Here is a 19117-nt window from a genome sequence, read left to right as displayed (position 1 = left end):
CTAAGCGATATCAACTTGGTAAATCAAACCAATGAGTCTGGGGGTAAATAGAATAGAATTATCCTTTAATTGTCCCGCAAGGGGAAATTTGGTTGTGACAGTAGCAAAAAAAAAAAAAAAAAAAAAAAGCACATATACAAACAGAACAGGACACAGAACAAAAACACACACAATTTTTTTTACAGAAAAAAGTATTTACATCATGGACAATAGTTACAAAAACAGAATACTGTACAGTTATTAAGATTATTGTACAGATAAAAATGGCAAACCCAGGTTGTAGTGTGCAGACAGAGCAGGGTACTGGAAAATGTTTAAATAATTAAGAATATTTAGAATATTTAGAAAAAGTGCAGATTGTGCATTGTACCTGTGCATTAAAAAGTAAACGTGTAACATCCAATAAGTTAGTATATTTAAACTGAGAAAAATAATGTGCAAGTTATAACAGTAGTAGTTGTTCGGCTGATTAGTGCAAATTACAGCGCTGATGTAAACATCTATGTTTGTTGGGAGCAGTTTTGATTGTATAGGCAGGTGTCTCCTGGCAGCAGAGAGATATATTTTACAAACAAACAAAAAAGATATAACATTGAAAAAAATCCCAAAATCCAAAGCTTTACATGTAATACACACCAAACACAGTTTACTGCAGTGAAGACAGTGTGTCAAAGCATGTGTAATAGGAGAAATACTGTACAGTATGTATAGTAGGCCACTCAAAAGCACTTTGCATGCTAAGACTGGACAGGTCCACTTAAAGCCGGGAAGGAATGCATGACTAATGAGGAAAGGAAAGCAGTGAGGGCTGAAGACTTTCACTGCCCATCTGACCACAGATTTAAGATGGGGGTATACTTAAAATTAAATTCAGGCACTACTTAAATATAAGCAATTTATTCTTTTGGCATGTTCATGACCGTTTTAGTCTTTTTCTTCCAGTTTCAGCAATTTTTCACAAGTATGACAGCGAACATGGAAAACAACTAACATGGGCAGTTTGGATTCGGCTAACAGAGACACTCTCTACTAACACTTTACTTTTTGTTAAAGTTTATAGTTATGACTCGATCAAGTTACCCTGAACCCTACCCTGAACTGCTACATAGGCTTAGGCTGCTGGGGGCTTCCCATGATGCACTGAGGTTTTCTTCTTCACTCACCTCTTTCACTGTGTGTTTAGAGACCACTCTGGATTTAGTAATTAATTATTACTAATCTCTGGCTCTTTTCCACTGTGTGTATTTTGTTCTATTTTCCTCCCCTCACCCCCAACTGATCACAGCAGGTACTTGCCCCTCACTGAGCCTGGTTCTGCTGGAGGTTTCTTCCTGTTAAAAAAAGAGTTTTTCTTTCCCCCTGTCACCAAGTGCTTGCTGAAGTGGGTCATCTGATTGTTGGCGTGTTCTCTGTATTAATGTAGGTTCTGTATCTTAAAATATAAAGTGCACTGAAGCAACTGTAAATAAAATTGAATTGAATTGAGCTGGTATTTATTCAGTGCCTTTCTACTCTTATGTATTAGTTTGAATATTTTCACATGAATCATTTGATTAGTCAATATTACTCAGGGTTAAACTTGAAGTTAGCTCACTAGGCTTTGTGATAGATTTAAAAAAATATTGAACAAAAACTGTCTTTAAAAATGATTTTGAGGGAAACATGGGAACTCTTTTTTGGTAAACAACAGCTTGGTGACCTGTCACAGCTTTAACTTGAACTTAAAAAGTAAGGTCACAGCATTACGCCTATTGTGAAAGAAAAACGGTCTTTTCCTACATGTCCTTCGGCAGCTTCTCTTCACAGTCACACTTTTTTTTTTTGGACCATGTGCTCCTTTATTGGTCATTACTCATCCTCTCGTCCTCCCCCATTGTCTCCTTTTCTCTCTCACACATTCATCTTTTCTCCTACTCCAGCTGTTTTTCCCTCCTCAGGTCTTCATTAAAACTTGATGGAGATGAGTGAAGCCAATAATCTTCAAACTTTTTGAACAACCAGGCCTGAAATCAATAGGATTCCTTTAAAAAACACAAAAGGAAAATGAGAATAGGAGAAGCTCTGGTTTATTAAATATTAAACAGTAAATCTCTGGGGAGGTGGGGAGGAGCTGTGGCGATGCAGTGTCTGACCCAATTAGCATCTCCTGTTCACCTGCCAGGCTACAGCCGTGGTTCCTCTCTTGACTTTTACCCATCACGACAAGCCTCTTCTGGGACAGACACACTCTTCAGCAGTGTTACCTCCGCCGTCTTGTACACTAATTATGACATGATGCATCTGTGCCTGTCACACCATTGAAGAGGGCCATTTTAGCTCGGTCACTATCAGCTCCAAAACGATCTCACTCTTCGGGAGAGATGGCTGTCACAAGTCACTGTGAGGCTCCTCTGGGATGAGCTAACTGTTTTGTAATGCTGCCTCAGCTTTTTATGTCACCTGTCTTGAGTTTCCGACAGATATTTTAGCTTAACTTTAGAAATACTCTTATGTATACATACACATCTATTTTAGCAAAACGTTTTAAGATTTAAATCTGCGTTATTCAGTCTGATTGTTGAGGCCCCGCATCATGTCGCATTGGGGACATTTTTGAGCACTATAGTTAGAATTACAGCCCATAACAGCATCAGATATTGTCCTGTTTGAAGTATTTTGTTCTTTTAGGTGCATTAGGCAGAAACTATGGGAAAAATGCACATTTTAAAAAATAAACCTATTGTTTTGCGGCTCTGCCCTCTTCACATAAGATGAGCGTAGGAATATGCCAAAAAGCTGTGTACGCATAAAAAATGATGCAATACTGGACTGAACTGTCCAATCCCTGGTCTATAAAGACACGCTATGAGCAATGTTTTATAAATCCTGAAAACAAAGCCCAGAGGAGTGGCAGGAGCCTAGTTCTTTCTCTGAATTACAATATGCTCAAAGGTTATTATGGATTTCTCTGTCTGATTATGCCAGAAACATGATGGTTATCCCCCAGCTTTAAATCTTTAAGCAACTAACCTTTTAGCTTGTGTAAAGTCTAGAAAGTTTGTGTGCACTATTATCATAGTATCTTTTTTTTTGTACGTTTGTCACACTTAAAATCTTTCAAATCATCTAGATGAAGTTGTTTATTATTAACAGGAATAAAAATAAAAAGGGAAATAAAAGCTAACGGAAAGCTAAGTTCAGTTTCTCTAGCCACACCCAAACCTGATGACGTCCATACACATTCTCAATAAAGAAGAGAAAATGGAGTAGACCAAAAGATCCTGTGAGCTAAGGAAATTGAAGTACAAATGAGAAACAAAGTCACTGAGATCTCTTCGTTGGGAAAAGGCTATAAAGCCATTTCTAAAGCTGTGGGAACAGTGAGAGCCATTATCCACAAATGGTGAAAACATGGAACAGCGGTGAACCTTCCCAGGAGTGAGGAGGAGATCAAAATTACCCCAAGAGTGCAAGAACGACTCATCCAAGAGGTCACAAAAGAACCCAGAACAACATCCAAACATCCTGAAGGAGTATGTCCAGCCATCTGTTTGTGGCCTCAACCTGAAACACATTTAGGTTCAACAATGATCAAAACACTCCAACAAGAATTACAACAATAATGCAAAGATGAGTGGGACAAAATTCCCCCACAGTGCTGAAAAAGACTCATTGCCAGTTATTGCAAACAGTTAATTGCAGTTGTTGCTGCTAAGGGTTATTAGGTTTCGAGTGCAACCACTTTTTCACACAGAGCCATGTAGGTTTGGAGTTTTTTCCTTCCTTTAGAAACTGCATTTTGTGTTTACTTGTGTTATCTTTGACTGATATTTAAATTTGGGGGTCACCAATTTTTCTGACAAAAACTTTAAGAACCAGAGGAGCTCCCAAAAGAGTTTCGATCGTTTTGCAACTCTAATTATGTTTGCTACATTAAATTCCCCTTTTGTTTTGTTTTTCCACAGCCGATGACTGTGGGTCACTAACATTAACTCTGAAGCCACCAAAGCTGAGCTGTGCTTGAATGCAAAAAAGTGCTTTTATTTCTAAGCATGCAGACTCCTCCACAGAGGTTTTATCTATTAGTATATCCATTTTGCGTACTTTACTGTGTCCCAGAGAGCCAGCACCATACGCTGACTCATTGTTATAGCTATTTTAGACTTGTACATGGTGTCCAGTTTTTAATGTAGTGTAACCATAGTATGCCCCCTCCACTGTATAACTAATAACCAAAACCTGTAGATATATCCAGTTATATCTAACACAGAGTTACCTAAGAAGGTATAATTAAAGATAAATATTATAGTTTTTGTAAGAAGAAAGGGCTGTTTTTTTAATCTCATGTGTATGCAGTGATAACTATTCAAACATTGTGATTCAATAAGCAACTAGTCATTGGTGTGCGTGGCCCATCACAAGGCAGGAGCCTCGAGATGAAAGAGCAGGCAGATGCATTTTTTAAAAAAAGGAAAGACAGGAATAAGCAGCAGATGGCAAAAGCAAGAATCTGCCAAAACATTTTATTGCACCTCCTCTTGTTTTCACCTTCTTCATCACTAGCGAGGAGACAGAAGGTGGAGGTAAGGAAACGCCATAAACCAAAATAATTCTGAAATCTTTGTGTAAATCAGGCATGTTTGTTTTCTGTTTCAACCCGTCACCTCTCAGCTGTGAGGTGAAGTGACGGGTGACTTAGTGTTTCCAGACACACGTCAGGTGTTCTATTGATTTCCTGTCTATCCTCCACCTGAAGCAATGAATCTGGGACGTACTTACCTGTGTAAAAAAATATCAAGAATGAAAGAGTTACTAGTGAGGAAAGATGTAGCAAGATAATCACACTCTACTGCAAATTAATAATGACTCTCATAAACTGTTCATATTTTTTTCAATTTAAATAAGATTCAAATTAAAAAATAACTAAAAATAAATAAGAGTTTAAAAAAAAATCCATTTACTTAAATTATTAGGATATGCCTTAAAATTAGTCAGTGGGTATTATTGAAGCCTGTGTTGCTTTGACAGAAGCCCTCAGCTCATCGTTTTTTGGGGGTTTGGTGTTTCTCTTCTTCCTCGTTATAATACTCCATAGATTCTCTGTGGTGTTCAGGCCATGCAAGGTGGCACTGTGGGAAGGCACTAAGTCCTGCTGGAGAGGGAAATTGGTGTCTCCATAAAGCTTGTCAGGAGGTGGAGGAATAAAGTGACCTCCTGGTAGATGCTGTGTTGACTTGGACTTGTTAAAACACAGTGGACCCGACCGCCTCCAACACCAGCAGGTGAAACGACACCCCAAATCATCACAGACTGCAGAAGCTTCACACTGGACTTCAAACATCTTGGATACTGTGCAACTTCACTCTCACTCCACACTCTAGGACCTTGATGTTCAAATGAAATGCAAAGTTTACTTTGATCTAAAAAGAAGACTTTGGGCCACTCAACAACACTGCAGCACTTTTCCTCCCTAGCCCAGGTATGATTCTTCTGACGTAGTCTCTGCTTCAGGACTGTCCTGATATTAGGAATGTAAAAGCTGCAGCTCGTTTCCTGAAGACATCTGTGCATGGTGATGTTTTCATGGCTGATGCACTGATACCCGCCTCAGTCCTTTCCTTGTGAAGCCTTCCCAAGTTCTTGAGTTGATTTTTCTTGACAGTCCTCTCAAGGCTGCACCTTTTCCTACCACAATTTTTCTTCCATCAACCTTCCAATAATATTTTTCAAAAGCCAGTTGAATAACGGCCTTTTCAGCCCTAATCGTCTGTGTTTGAAGGGGTCTTTATGTATCTTACAAAGATACCTCCCATGTGCCTCTTGGGTGAGGTGTTCGGGGCACGTCCAACCGGGGGGAGCTCTTGGAAGACCCAGGGCTTGCTGGAGAGATTGAATCTATCAGCTGGCTTTGGAGAGGTTCTGTGTCTTCCTGGATTAGCTGGAGGAGGCGGCTGGGGAGAGAAAGATCTCGGCATCTCTAAGAGACTGCTCCATAGACCTGGAAAAGCAGCAGAAAATGAATGGATGGATTTAATTTGATTCATTATTAATCTACCTGTTGTTTTCACATTAATACACGCTTTACAACACAGCTCAGGGTGACTGTGTATGCTTGTCCTCTGCTGTTCTTTTTAATAGGCTATATATTTGAGGATAAAGATCCGGTGTCTTCTAGTTTAGATTTAAACTGGAAAAAGGCAAAGCATTAATTTGATATAAAAACTGATGAGCAAATTTAGCAACATTTAACCAACAATTCTTAAATAATGGCATCAAAGTTTGACTATCCCTTACCACTTGCCTCTAGCTTGTGGGAGGCACATAATTGTAGTACTGGGGGAAAAATATTTTATGTGAACCCACAATCATTACATATTCCTTGGCAGTTTAATTGGGAAGACAAGTCATTATTATAAAAAACATATTTTCCAAAGAATAGGGTTTATATTTCTGGCTCAGGATGGTGAATCCCCGTTGTCTATCTTATAAAGAGCTGATTGGTTTGTTTTTGGGAATCAAGCTTGAAATGTTGAGATTAGAATTAAAAGTGACAAAAAGTTAAAAGCCTGTGATGGAATAATTCTTTCTTTTGCTTTCATGACACTTTACCAGTCCCTGAAGTCTTCTCAGGCCTCTGATTCATATTCATTTGCTGCTGCTTGAAAGATGAGAAAGAATCATTTGAATCAAACACTCATGCCTCTGCCCTGAAAAAGCTCTCGTTGTCTGAGGCGCGTACATGAAAGCTTGGTTCTCTGCCATTTCAGGCCTCAGTAAATACCAGCGCAAGACCAAAACACGCAACACTTTTTAAATTATTACTTCAAAATGCATCACCTAATTGTGCATCTGTGGAAGAACTTCCTCTTCTTTCCAAACTCAAATGTGACAGATGAGATGCTGTAAACAGCTATGTGACTCGGGGCTCTCGGGAGTGGCATTTGCACTTTAGTGGCAGATTTTTTATGTCCTCAGAGAATTTTCATACACAAACAAACAAGAAGCAGATTTTTGAATGGCCTCTATATTTTTTTATTTCTCTCGATGTGTCATATAGGGATGAATCATCATGCTGAGAACAGTTAACCTCAAATCTGTAATATATTTAACAAATTTATGACTTGATTTGAAGTATTCACTTCAAACTATAACATCAGACAATGTCATTTAACTTGAATTCACCTGTAACCACTTTCTGACACCGGAAACTGCAATTTTAATATGAAGCGTTGTATTCCCCCTGTGTCAAGCATGCTCCCCCGATCTTTACCAGATACTTTGAAGTGACAGCAAACAGCTCGTCTTGCTTGTTGTGTCCCAACAATGCACGCTGTCAACTGATATGATGCTGCTTGAGCTGCTTGACACATGACAGATTTGTTGTTGTTGCTTCTGGTTGTATCCTTTTCTGAAAGGTTATTTGTATTTCTGCAGTTAGCATATTTCTCATTCAAGCTGTAAATGCAAAGCTTCAAAATCAATTCTGATTTGAAGAACGAATGAAGTGACCTTATATGCGTAAAAGAGGACAATCAGAGAATATCTGCTATTCTGCAGCTTTCCCCCTCACTTTTATTATGTTTCAGCGTCATGGGGTTATTGCTTTTTTCCAACATGCAATATTTCTGTCATTTAAAAAAAAAAAAAGTGTGATCCAGTTCCAAAATGCCTGACAGACGCGTTGCAGGGGTAGGCAACTCCAGGCCTCGAGTGTCGGTGTCCTGCAGGTTTTAGATCGCACCCTGGGTTAACACACCTGAATCAAATGATTAGTTCATTACCAGGCCTCTGGAGAACTTCAAGAAATGCTGAGAAGTCATTTAGCCCTTTAAATCAGCTGTGATGGATCATGGACACATCTAAAACCTCCAGGACAATGGCACTCGAGGCCTGGAGTTGCCTACCCCTGCGTTAGAGAGTAGCTGCTAGACATGGTGGAGCTTTAGCAGGTGATGCTACCACAGATTCTAACAGAAACACCTCTTCATATGGTTATTTTAAACAAGCAGCTGGTTGCTATCACCCACATAATCAGGTGACCCTATATAAGTTGTAAGTAGGTCATCTGAACTGGCTAAAAATGAAGTGAATATGTTAATCCCAAAAAATAAACTTTCTCAAATAGTGAGGAAGTGCAGTTTGAGGCCAGAGCCAAAAGAAGCGAGCCGGTCGCCACAAAACACAACGGAAAAAAACATGTTTACAGCCTGGTATGAAAATTGGTTTAGGTTTCAGTAGCTGATTGCACGGGGAGTGAATTTTTATAAAACTTATGCATTATTAAGGGTGTGGGTGCTTTGAGTGACAGGTGGGTGCTCTCTTGTGTTCAGTGTTTGGTTGTGTTAAAGAAACTCTAAAGATGCTGCTGTTCATGTTCTGTTTTCCACTATAGTATGCAAAAGAATTCTCATAGGATACAGTGGGACAAAACATGAGACACCAGGTGACCTGAGGTTGAGCAGGCCCCAAATTACATGCCAGCAGCAACCCACAGATCAGCCCTCTTAATCCTAAACCACCTTGTAACATTTTCTGCAGCTTTGCTCACAGATTGAACGGCCCTCCTCTTGGCCTCTCCTGTAAGTCCCAACCACGTGAGGACTTTGCAGAATGAATGTCCTGCAAAACCTCTGCATCCGACTTCAAGCTCATAGAGGATTCTGATCTGATCTCCAGCTTCTTTTTATTCTCTTAAGAGAACCCTAGGCTCTCTCTTTCACAGCATGTCTTCCTCGCCTTAACCCAACTGACTGCGGCAGATGGCCGCCCCTCACTGAGCCTGGTTCTTCTGGAGGTTTCTTCCTGTTAAAAGGGATTTTATCCTTACCACCGTTGCCAAAATGCTTGCTCATAGGGGTCATATGATAGTTGGGGTTTTCTCTGTTTTCTTTGTATTATTGTAGAGTCTTCATCTTACAATATAAAGCACCTTGAGGCAGCCATTGTTGTGATTTCATGCTATATAAATAAAACTGAATTTATCTGATTTATCTGCAATGACCCCTATACATTATATACATTCTTTCAAATGGCAGTTGATCAGGGTTAGTTGGGGCAGGTCTGTTCTACTAATTGATGCATGCACGTCTGTATGAGTTAGCATGCCCAATCAACGTGATATGACTGATCGTGAAACATGCAGGCTGTTTTCTTTTGCATTGTGCGCCTATTTGTAAATATGTTTCATGAATTTTGTGTCAAAATAGCCAGCTGATACAAATTCTGATCATATTGTGAAACTGGGATTGGGTGCCCTCTTTTAAAGCCTGTTGACTGTACAAACTTTCTTGAGAAGATTCTGGACGGGCATAGCTGTGAACAGCGACGTAAATAACTGACTGTGACTTTAACACTAGTTTGTTATGCTTTGTTTCTATAAAATGGTGATGAACAGGAAAATAAAAGTCAGAAGAACAACTGAAGGAATAATCAAGAATTTGTGTAAACTGAAATCTCATCTTGTTTGATTTCATTCTGCTTTTCAGTTTGACTTTGTTTGTTACCAAATTTCTCATTATGGGAAATAAAAAGCAGCTGCCACTGAAGCTACAGTAGCAGCTGCTGGTATATACAAATATAGGTGTTTACATAGAAATAATTATTTCTGCTTGTGGACTTAAAACAACTTACCTGATTGCATCTGTCTCACTTGCCAATACAGTAATTTTTTTTAATGGGCAGCTAACGAAGCATGAAAAAGAGATGACATTTATTTTTTATCCCTCATAGTCGGCTCTAATTGGTTGGCTGCTCTCCAGAGCTGGAAATACAAATCAGTGGAAATAACACTAGCCTTCAAATTGCCGAACAAATTTGAGATATGGGTGATGATTCAGATGTCTGAAAGGAGACTACATCGATGGAATTTGAAGTGTTTCCTCTTTTTGAATGAAAATAGGCATCTTGTCTGGGAGCTTTCATTAGTCTGAGTATTGGCAGCATTTAAACATGATTTGTGTAGGTTGTTACTGAGAATAAAAACAACTCCGACTGGGCTTTTCTCTTCCATTTCCTGGTCACCGAGCCTTCATGTGTCTCATATTGTAAGCTATAAATCAGCAGTGGGCTTTAACTCGGAATGATTGAGGGGAGAAAAAGATCAAAGTTAGGCCTACCTGTAGGTTATACTCAACTCTTCAGTCCTATAACTTTAGCTCCACTGATATACTTTCTATTATTAGGTACAACAAAGTGTTACGTTTACCGCTAACTACTGCAGTCAGATTTCAGCTCAGATTAATCTGTTTTATATGAGTTATTTTTTTCAGTTAAATTTTACTCTGTACTTGTGGTTTTGCAAATAGTTACGTACTTTTTGTGTGTTTGTGTTTGTTTTCCAGTGCTGAGTCCGTGTTCTGCAGTCTCAGCCAGAAGGTGTCACTCCATCTACAAGGGTTTCGCTCAGTGTCTGATGGCTCTGGGCGACAGTTTGACGGACAGCGCCCGCAAGGAGGAGGACACGCACGAGATACACTCCATCTGCAGGTCATTCACTGCAGTCACAACAGTGCAGTTTCCCTCAGATCACTTTCAGTATTCAAACACTTGTTAGTGCGCATTTGGTTATTTAAGAGAGTGGGTTAAGAAATTAAAGGCAGAAGCTCTGTTGGGAAAGAATTACTGATTCTTGGAATTGGAAATAGCATGCAAAAAAGTTTAGATAAGAATTTTGCAATTCCACCTGAGTAGCCTGCTGTCTGAAATCGATAAGGCAGATAGAGGCCAAAGAATGGTGCAATCTGGTACCACAGACTGAAGTCTTGTCTCTCTAATTCCTCACTATGCTCGGTCTTGCCTTTTTACATGCAGTTATGAATAGATTTTTCTCAAATTATGCTGTGTGAACATTAATACATTTTTACCAGGATTAATAACTGCCTGTAAAGAGTTTACCCATCACTGTGAGGCAGAATAAGCCGTAATGCAGTTGTGCGCTTTACTTAGAAGGCGTTACATCCTTTAAATTGCACTCTTCAGTGTCTAGTGAAAACATAAATGAGAGTATTGCTGGGAATGTTCACTTCCTCCACAGTATATTTGATAAAAGTCACTAAACCTCCAGCAGTTATTTGTACAAAACATTTTGTTTGGGACAAATAAAAAAGAAAAAAAAAAGTTAAATTTATTACAGTCAGAGATATTCAGACACACAGCTCACAGTGTGTGCGAAGGTAAATGAGGATACTATCTTAATTGTCTGCTAATGATTAGATGATTAGATGATTAGCATTATCTACACTGACATCATGTTTTAGTTAGCTGTTTTAGCTTTATCCCTCTCCAGCACATGTCAGTTCTCAGATAGAGCAGTTTTACTCTCCTTTTAGAAGAGTAGCTTAACTGGTTACCCGTCACTTCACGATGCTAATTATTACTTTTCCTTTTACTGCTAAAAGTCACCATTATTAACTTGATGTTCCACTGGTGGGTCTCTAGCTGGCACTTTGATACCAGTCTCTGTTTTTGTGTTGGTATTAAACTTCATATATGATTAACATACCAACATTTTGACCCAAAAGTAAACTTGGGCATTGAAAATAAAACTATTCTGAAAAAATGTTAGTTATATTATGCTGTTTGCGTACCATCACACAGAAGATGCTGGACCACAAAACACACATTAACTGTTTATATTTCATCTATTTATTCCTCCTCTTTTGCAAACGTAATATTCATTTGCCTTTGTGCTGCGTCTTTGACGAGTCAACATCACAGGACTGTGAATGTGCTCCCCAATAAAATAAAAATTGATTGAACAGAGTGGGTTATATGAGAGGAATATCGAAGCTCTTATTTAAAGAGACAGAAAGATCATGGTGATGGAGGTGAAATCAATTTCAACATGTTTATCTTGTTCACTGTTTTGTTTTATATGACAGTTAATTTGACACTGATGCTAAGCTGCAACTGTGAGCCTACAACGTTTTAAGCTATGAGTGAAAACAGGATGTTTAGCTCCAAGCCTGTTTGGTGAGTAGATACCACCACAGTTACTGGTTTACTGTCACAGAATCTTTAAGTCAAAGCAGGATGGAGGACTTAAATGCAGAAAAAACTAAGAAAGCTGTAACAGTTTCAACATCTTTATCGACAGCAACAGCAACAACGTTATTTAGAAGTTAGAAGTTAGTTCACAGGGACAACTGGAGTTGATCAACCCGTCCAAATTAAAGGGGTCCACTAGGAGGGTGGACCCCTCTTAATGCGGCCAAACCAGAGATAAATGTTCCTCAGGCAGAATGCAAAGCTGACTGAGTGCAACTGACTTTATCTTACTTTGAGGACAGGGTGAGTCCTTCATGGAGGGAGGCGGCTGGTTTGTTGACTTGTAGGCAAGTGAGTTCCAGGAGGGCAGGCGACAAGAGTCAGTGATCTTGGTGAGAATGACCAGTTTCATGGGAGGAAGGTCCCTACACCGATCATAGGCTATGTCTACACTAATCCGGATAAATTTGAAAATGCCGTTTTCGTCTAAAAACGCTCTGCGTCCACACTATCGTTTTCAATCGTTTCCGAACAGCTGTTCATCCACACTGTCCATGTCCATGCGTGAAACATAAGACGATTCGACCTGCTCATTTCTATCTGCTGTTTATTTACTTTCCAGCTCTTTGAAGTGTCGTGGCAAAAAGTTGAGGAAAAGCACCGAGTTTTTTAAATTGACTGACAATGAGGTGGAGTTGTTGCAAAAGCGAATGAGAATTAAAGAATTTGAAGAAAAACTATCTGGAGCATGTACAAACTGATATTTATCTTTAATAGGGATGTCAAAATTGGGAGCAAACAAAACAACTCCTGTATAATGCCCTCTGCTATCTTAGTTTAATTGGCCACATGACTGTATCATATGACTAAAATACATCATCGTTTTCGAAAGCATGCGGTTACGCTGTCCACACTGCAACGCGAGCACCATTTTTAAATGTATCTGCTTTGGAGAGCATTTTCCAAAAGCTCAGTTTTCATTGACCAACAACGCAGTCTGAGTGTGGACGGAAGGCCAAAATGGAGAGAAAAAGATGTGTTTTCAAACAAAAATGTATTAGTGTGGACATAGCCAGGGGCGAAGCGTGGGGGTGGCTTACTGGGCTTAAGCCTGGGTTGTTTTGTCAGAAGCCCGGGGTCTTTTGGAGTGTAATTTTTTCATAGTTAGATGCCTGGCTGACAACTGTATAAAACAAAAAGTACACACAATATTCGAAGCACATAGTGCACACTGTGGGAATTTACGACTGTGCGTGAATCCCCCCTGATATTGGTATGATCCGAGCTCAGACACTAAGCGACTGAGTGAGGGGGCGGGGCAACTGCTGCCTGTGAGTGCGCTGTTGGAGAAACGGAGCCAGCCATACTAAGGAGAGCTTAAGTTTGACCAGGTACCAAAGCAAATCATTCGTACTGTACAAATAATGTAAATATGACGGTGCATCACGAAAGATTGATATCAAACTGATCACTTGACCAATATTACGTTACTTGCTCTTCAAGTGAATCAACAAATGGCGAAATGAAAAGCCGAACAAATGCTATTTTTTAGAGTCTTAGCTTACATGTGTTTATTTCATATTTTCAGTTCTTACCCTCCCCGACTAAATCGGTTTCAGTTATGCACTGAAATATAAGAATGGACATTAGAGGCTTCTTTCAAAGAAAAAACTCAGGTAAATGTTATTTTATATATTATGCTTTGTATGTTGTTCAGTATATTTCTATGCAAAACAAGAGGGATTTCAGTACACAGCAGGATATTCACATTTGTAACCAGATATTTACATACACTTTAGGGAGAAAACATAAAACATTTTTACTGTACAACATCAATTTAGAGTAAACTTGTTTTGTTTTGGATAAATATTGAAATATATTTTGAATTAGTTAAATGTCAGAATAAAGAGAGACAGAGCTTTCTGTTTTTTATCACTTTCATCAAATTTAGGAGTACATGTACACTAAGTTTATTGTTAATTAATAAGAAAACTCCAGAGGATTCCATTCTGAGCTGAAGAAGCTTCTGATAGGTTAGTAGAGTCCATGTGAGTAAATTGGTGACACACCTGTGGATGCATATAAGGCAAAACACAGAGCCTGTTTCTGTGACATGGGAACATCAAGAGATGTCAACAAAACACCAGGAAGAGAATTGTGGAGCTCCATAAGTGTGACTCAGTTTGAATGCAATTTGGTGCCATTTGCAATTAAGACATACAGATAGTTTCTCTCTTTACTCTTAAAGTTAACAAATATGTTTTTTATATTTATCAATCTAAAAAAAATAAACATTTAGTCTGATTTGATGTTACAATTAAAAAAGTGTTTTTATCTGAAGAGTAAATATGTGGTTTCAACTGTATATTTGATGATTGTCAGCACAAAGAGGGAGAGAGAGGGACAGAGAGGGAGAGAGGACAGAACAGAGATGGAACAAGAGCAGGTGAGACACACATGTTAGTTAGAGCTGGGCGATATGAGATTTTTTCATATCACGATATGTTTTTTTCATTTCAGGCGATAACGATATCTATCACGATATAAGCCAAATAACTATATTTGTAAGATTTAAATGTGCCGTTGCTCACAAGTAAAATGTGAAATAATCAGCAGCTTGTTTTTATTTAAATATTTATTTCCCATAATAAGTTCAACAGGGTAGATGTACTTAAGGAACATGAGACTTTTTCAGATAAATAAAGGCAAATATTGCAAACTACACAAAAGGCAGCCGCTAAAGCGTTTAAGTTTCAAAATAGAACAAATGAAACAGACTAAATTGTCAATTCCACTTAGAAACAAAATATTAATTCTAAAAATAAATCTTAGTTTGTTTTACAGAAGAACAGACAAAACTGACTAACTTTTGTCAGTATCAAATAAACTGAGAACTAAAAGGAAATTCTCAATCTCTCCTTGTTGTATAGCTGAGCTTTTCAAACAGTTTTAACAGTTACTTTAGTCTGACAAAAGCCGAATGACGAATTAGCGCTTCCAGTCAGAGACTGAGGCTACGTCCACACGTACACGGGTATTTTTGAAAACTGAGATTTTCCGTTTTCGTTTTAAAAAATAATCCCGTCCACACATAAAGGCAGAAATGAAGGAAAACGCTGCTATGAACATGCCAAAGCAGCAGGTGGCGCTAGATTCCTAACCGTGCAGAAATGTTGGCCAATCAGAAGTCTAGAAGCCTCGGTGGGAAAAAGTAAACAAAGCTGGGGCATAGAAGCAGAACTGAGTCGTATGTGTGGACGGACAGTAACTGTGTGTATATGTAAGCATTTAAACACTGCAGAGAGTAGAAGTAACAGTAACAGTATTGTAGAAATTCATTTCACCGAAACAATAACGTGGTGCACAGTGTGACGCATGCACCAGTTTACTGTATTTCCAGACTTGCTTTCGGCACAATTTACAGTGCACGCTACTCTGTTTTTTGTCAGACTTGAAATAGCCGAAATACCTTCACACTACGGAACTTCTATGGCTCTTCCGTTCGACAGTCTCTCCGGCGTTGGAACCATCATCTGTTTTCTCTTCGGTCACGCTCATTTCCTCCATTATGCGCTGGCTCCATTACCCGCTGGCTGCTTCCCAAACAAACACGTGCGGCTTGGCACTTGCGCTGTACGTAACAAGTCACGCGACGTGACGCTGCGGCTGTGATTGGTTCGGCTCTGCGCTACTGAATTTGGATCGGCTGACCCTTTTTTTTTTTTTTTTTTTTTTTTAAGAGGACAAGAGCGGCGAGGTCTATCGCGATAGCTTAATTTCTCTATCGAGTAAAAGTTATATCGCGATACATATCGTTATCGTTCTATCGCCCAGCTCTAATGTTAGTCAAATGGTTGTTTACCAAAAGTATCACCGTATCATAGGTACTCATGTATCTCGTACCTAGTGTTTCTTTTTAGGTTTGTTATTTTTCAAATTCTATATTTATTAAGTTATGCGGGCTTGTTTGCACAACAAGGCTAAATAATTATATAAACTTTTCTCAATCTAAATAGTGGACTTTGGTAGAATTAAAAAATAAGTGTAGTGCAGGTCTATGATGATTTTTAGTTCTATTATCATCTAGTTCTGATTCTTGTTCTGTCTTGGTTAAGTCCTCAGTAGTCCTGATTTTGAACTGTTGTAGTCCTGTTTTAATTCTGGATCAGTTCTTGGTCTGGTTGAATTGGGGTTTAGTCCCTGTGTCTTGATACAGGCCCGACTTTGTTCTGCCTTGCTGCTTAATTAAAAAACTAGTTTATGGTGTCCTGCATATGTGATATATTTTTATCCTATATGAAGTCATTCTTTTTTGAACAAAACTCAAAACAGAGCCTGTTAATCTTTCAGTCTTTCAGTCATTTCTAAAATAATAATCCCACATGCATACTACCCTTTAGGGCTAAGCCCCGGGTGTTTCAAATGTCTGGCTCCGCCTCTGGACATAGCCTTAGGTGAGGGGAAGGTTCGCTGGAAACAGGGAGACAAAGGTGTTAGCAGCAGGGTGCAGAAGGTAATAGTGTAATAGAGTAATAGTGGTAAGCTGATCCTTAAATGCTAGTGGGTGGTGAATTCAGTGAGTCTAAGGAAGGAACCTGAACTTGTGTTGGAGGTTCAGGGATACTGTCAAGGAAACACCCTTGATACTGGCTATAGTAGGTTTCACAACACCTAATAATCAACCTCCACATGAGGGGCTGGACTATAATTATCTGAAGTTTTCTTTACCGTCGAAGTATAATCAAAGGGTGCATGGAAGTTTTCCTGAGGTGCTTTGATGGGATGGAGTTGTTAAGGCCAATTCGGTCTCTGTACAAACACAGGAAAAGGTTAGTCCTCATTTGAAGGGGGAAACTGATAAAATAAACTGATGAATTGGTGTAGCATATACAGTGATGTGGATGAAATGCATATCTTTTATGGTAACAAGAGAATGTAGAGTTGATCTTGGACAGCTTTTCTGTCCATTTTTGCTTATGGAGAGCTTTGCAGACCGTCACCTACAGATTGTAGCTGTTTAGTGTCTGCAGATATTCTGGTGCTTGTGTTTCTATTATTGTTGGTTCATTAGCAACCCACAGTGCAAAGTGATAACTTACAAAGAGCTGAAGTGAAACAAGTATTACAAAACAGTCCACTGCAGACATTGGCTGTTCTTTTCATGCTGTTGATCTTTGATAGTTCTTCACTTCTTCTCTCTATATGTGGTGAACTACACTATCATTGCCTTTTATATGGCAGACCACTTTTCAGCCAATCAGCAGTCAGCCTATGCATGGTGTTGTCCATGCCAAGCTATATGCTTGTTGTTTTTTTAGTTGGCTTAAATGCAGTCATTTTTACATAGGTTGCATTCCCATCCGTGCAGGCTCTTCATAGGCAAACGGACACAAATATGCTAAATCCCACATTACTGGTCAATCTATATTGCTAACATCAGAAGCTGTGGATGGCAACTGAAATAATAAGATCGCAGAAGCAAGTGGCAGATACGAGGTTTCACTGAAGGATAGCTAAGCTCTCCCTTAAAGTCTGACTCAGTTCCTCACTGTTTTATGAGGGGTTCAGAGTAGAAAAGAGCCAGCTGAGGTGGTTGAGATCACTCCCCTTTCACACCTCGTCGGTGAGGTCTTTTGGGCATGTCTGACTTTGGCAGACAGAAGACATCCTGGAGATATTGCGTCTCTTTGCTGGTCTTGGAATTTCGTGGTATACCATGAATAGAGCTGGAGGAGATGGCTGGGGAGAGGGAAATCTGTGAATCTCTGCTTAGTCTCTTACCCTATGACCCGGACCTGGAATAAGCAAGAAAAACTGGATGGGTGTTAATAATAAATTTGTATAGAAGTTCATGCCGGCTATACAAGTCCAAAGACAGATAAGTCAAAGATATACTGATTTAATCTTGTTTTTATTTCAGTTTGACTTTAAATATAAAGACTGCTGTCTCTGACCTTCTTACGGCGTGTCTTCACTCACTCTTTAACACTCCTTTTAGCCTCTCGTTGTTTCAGCTGGAGCCCTGAACATTTATCACTCCTCTTCTCTCCTCCTCTCTATTCTTTCTGTCTTCACTTCATTTCTCTATATCCTTTATCCATCCATTATTCTCTCCCTGCCCTTTGTCATCTCCGCTCACCGCTCTATTTATACATACCTCTCTCATCCATCTTTCACAGAAGACCTCTTGGGGAAGAAGATTTCTTAGGAGGGTCTTAGAATAGGACTACTGATCTGAGAGCAGTGTCTGTCAACTTAAATTTGTACAGATGCAAAAAAATTATAATGAATTTCCAGAGTCACCACATTTAAGTGTACAGAGATGCATCCCATCCAAGACCACTGAAGGAAGTCAGAGTGGGAGTTGCACAATTGTGCTAATTAAGCGGATATTTAATGAACTGTAATATGATATTTGACCAATGTTCCTCTTGATATATAGAATTTATCATGTGCATAAAGCATGCATGCTCCATACACATCACTTCTTCTTCTCGAATTCATAGAAAGATGTTGCTCAGCTGACTCAGCTGACTCAGAAAAAACTAACTGTAGGGAGACTTTTTGTGCAAGACACATTTTCATCAAGATCTACAAACAGTGTTATTAAAGTCCTTGAAGAAAAGCTAAAGGCATTGTTCTGACTATCTTCTTCTGTGACAGTGTCTGTGTGTGAGCCTCTTGTTGCTGACTCATTTTTATTGTTGATAATTTTGCTCTAGCATCCAGACTGAAATGGAAATATCTTAATAACTGTTGGGTCAAATGTAGAGGATGAATCCCTTTGTTGCTGGTGTTCGCCAAGCTTTCCTGCAGCACACCAATGAGGGTCACCATCTTGGTCTTTAGTCAAACTTCAGCTATTTGTTGGAACAGTCCGGGCAGCCTAGAGGATCTGAATTATGTTGTTTTTCTGGTGCTAACACGACACTGACGTTTCCTGCACAGCGAAAGGCCATTTCCCACATTTCTGCATCCATTCTTGTCAACAGCTGCTGATGAACACAACAGCTGACTTGCAACTATGCAAACTGCAGTCATGCAGCATTTGTGCATGAGCATGATTCACAAACGTGCATTAAAAAACATCAAGGTGGAAAATGAGTAGCTGCTTTGTTTGGTTGGACAATTACAACATGTCACAAAAAGGGTC

At 39.2% G+C, this 19117-nt stretch overlaps 1 protein-coding gene across 1 annotated transcript in view; it reads left to right on the top strand.

Moving 5' to 3' along the window:
- nrn1la (neuritin 1-like a) overlaps nt 1-19117 on the top strand; it is a 110642-nt gene that overhangs the window by 73596 nt on the left and 17929 nt on the right. Inside the window, exon 2 of the mRNA XM_026172962.2 lies at nt 10320-10464. Coding sequence (XP_026028747.1) covers nt 10320-10464 — 145 coding nt within the window. The remainder of the gene's footprint in view (nt 1-10319; nt 10465-19117) is intronic.

Source organism: Astatotilapia calliptera, chromosome 7 (assembly GCF_964374335.1).
Source record: "Astatotilapia calliptera chromosome 7, fAstCal68.1, whole genome shotgun sequence".
NCBI lineage: Eukaryota > Metazoa > Chordata > Actinopteri > Cichliformes > Cichlidae > Astatotilapia > Astatotilapia calliptera.
Note: the sequence above shows the minus strand (reverse complement) of the source record. Positions and strands in the feature narration are given on the sequence as shown.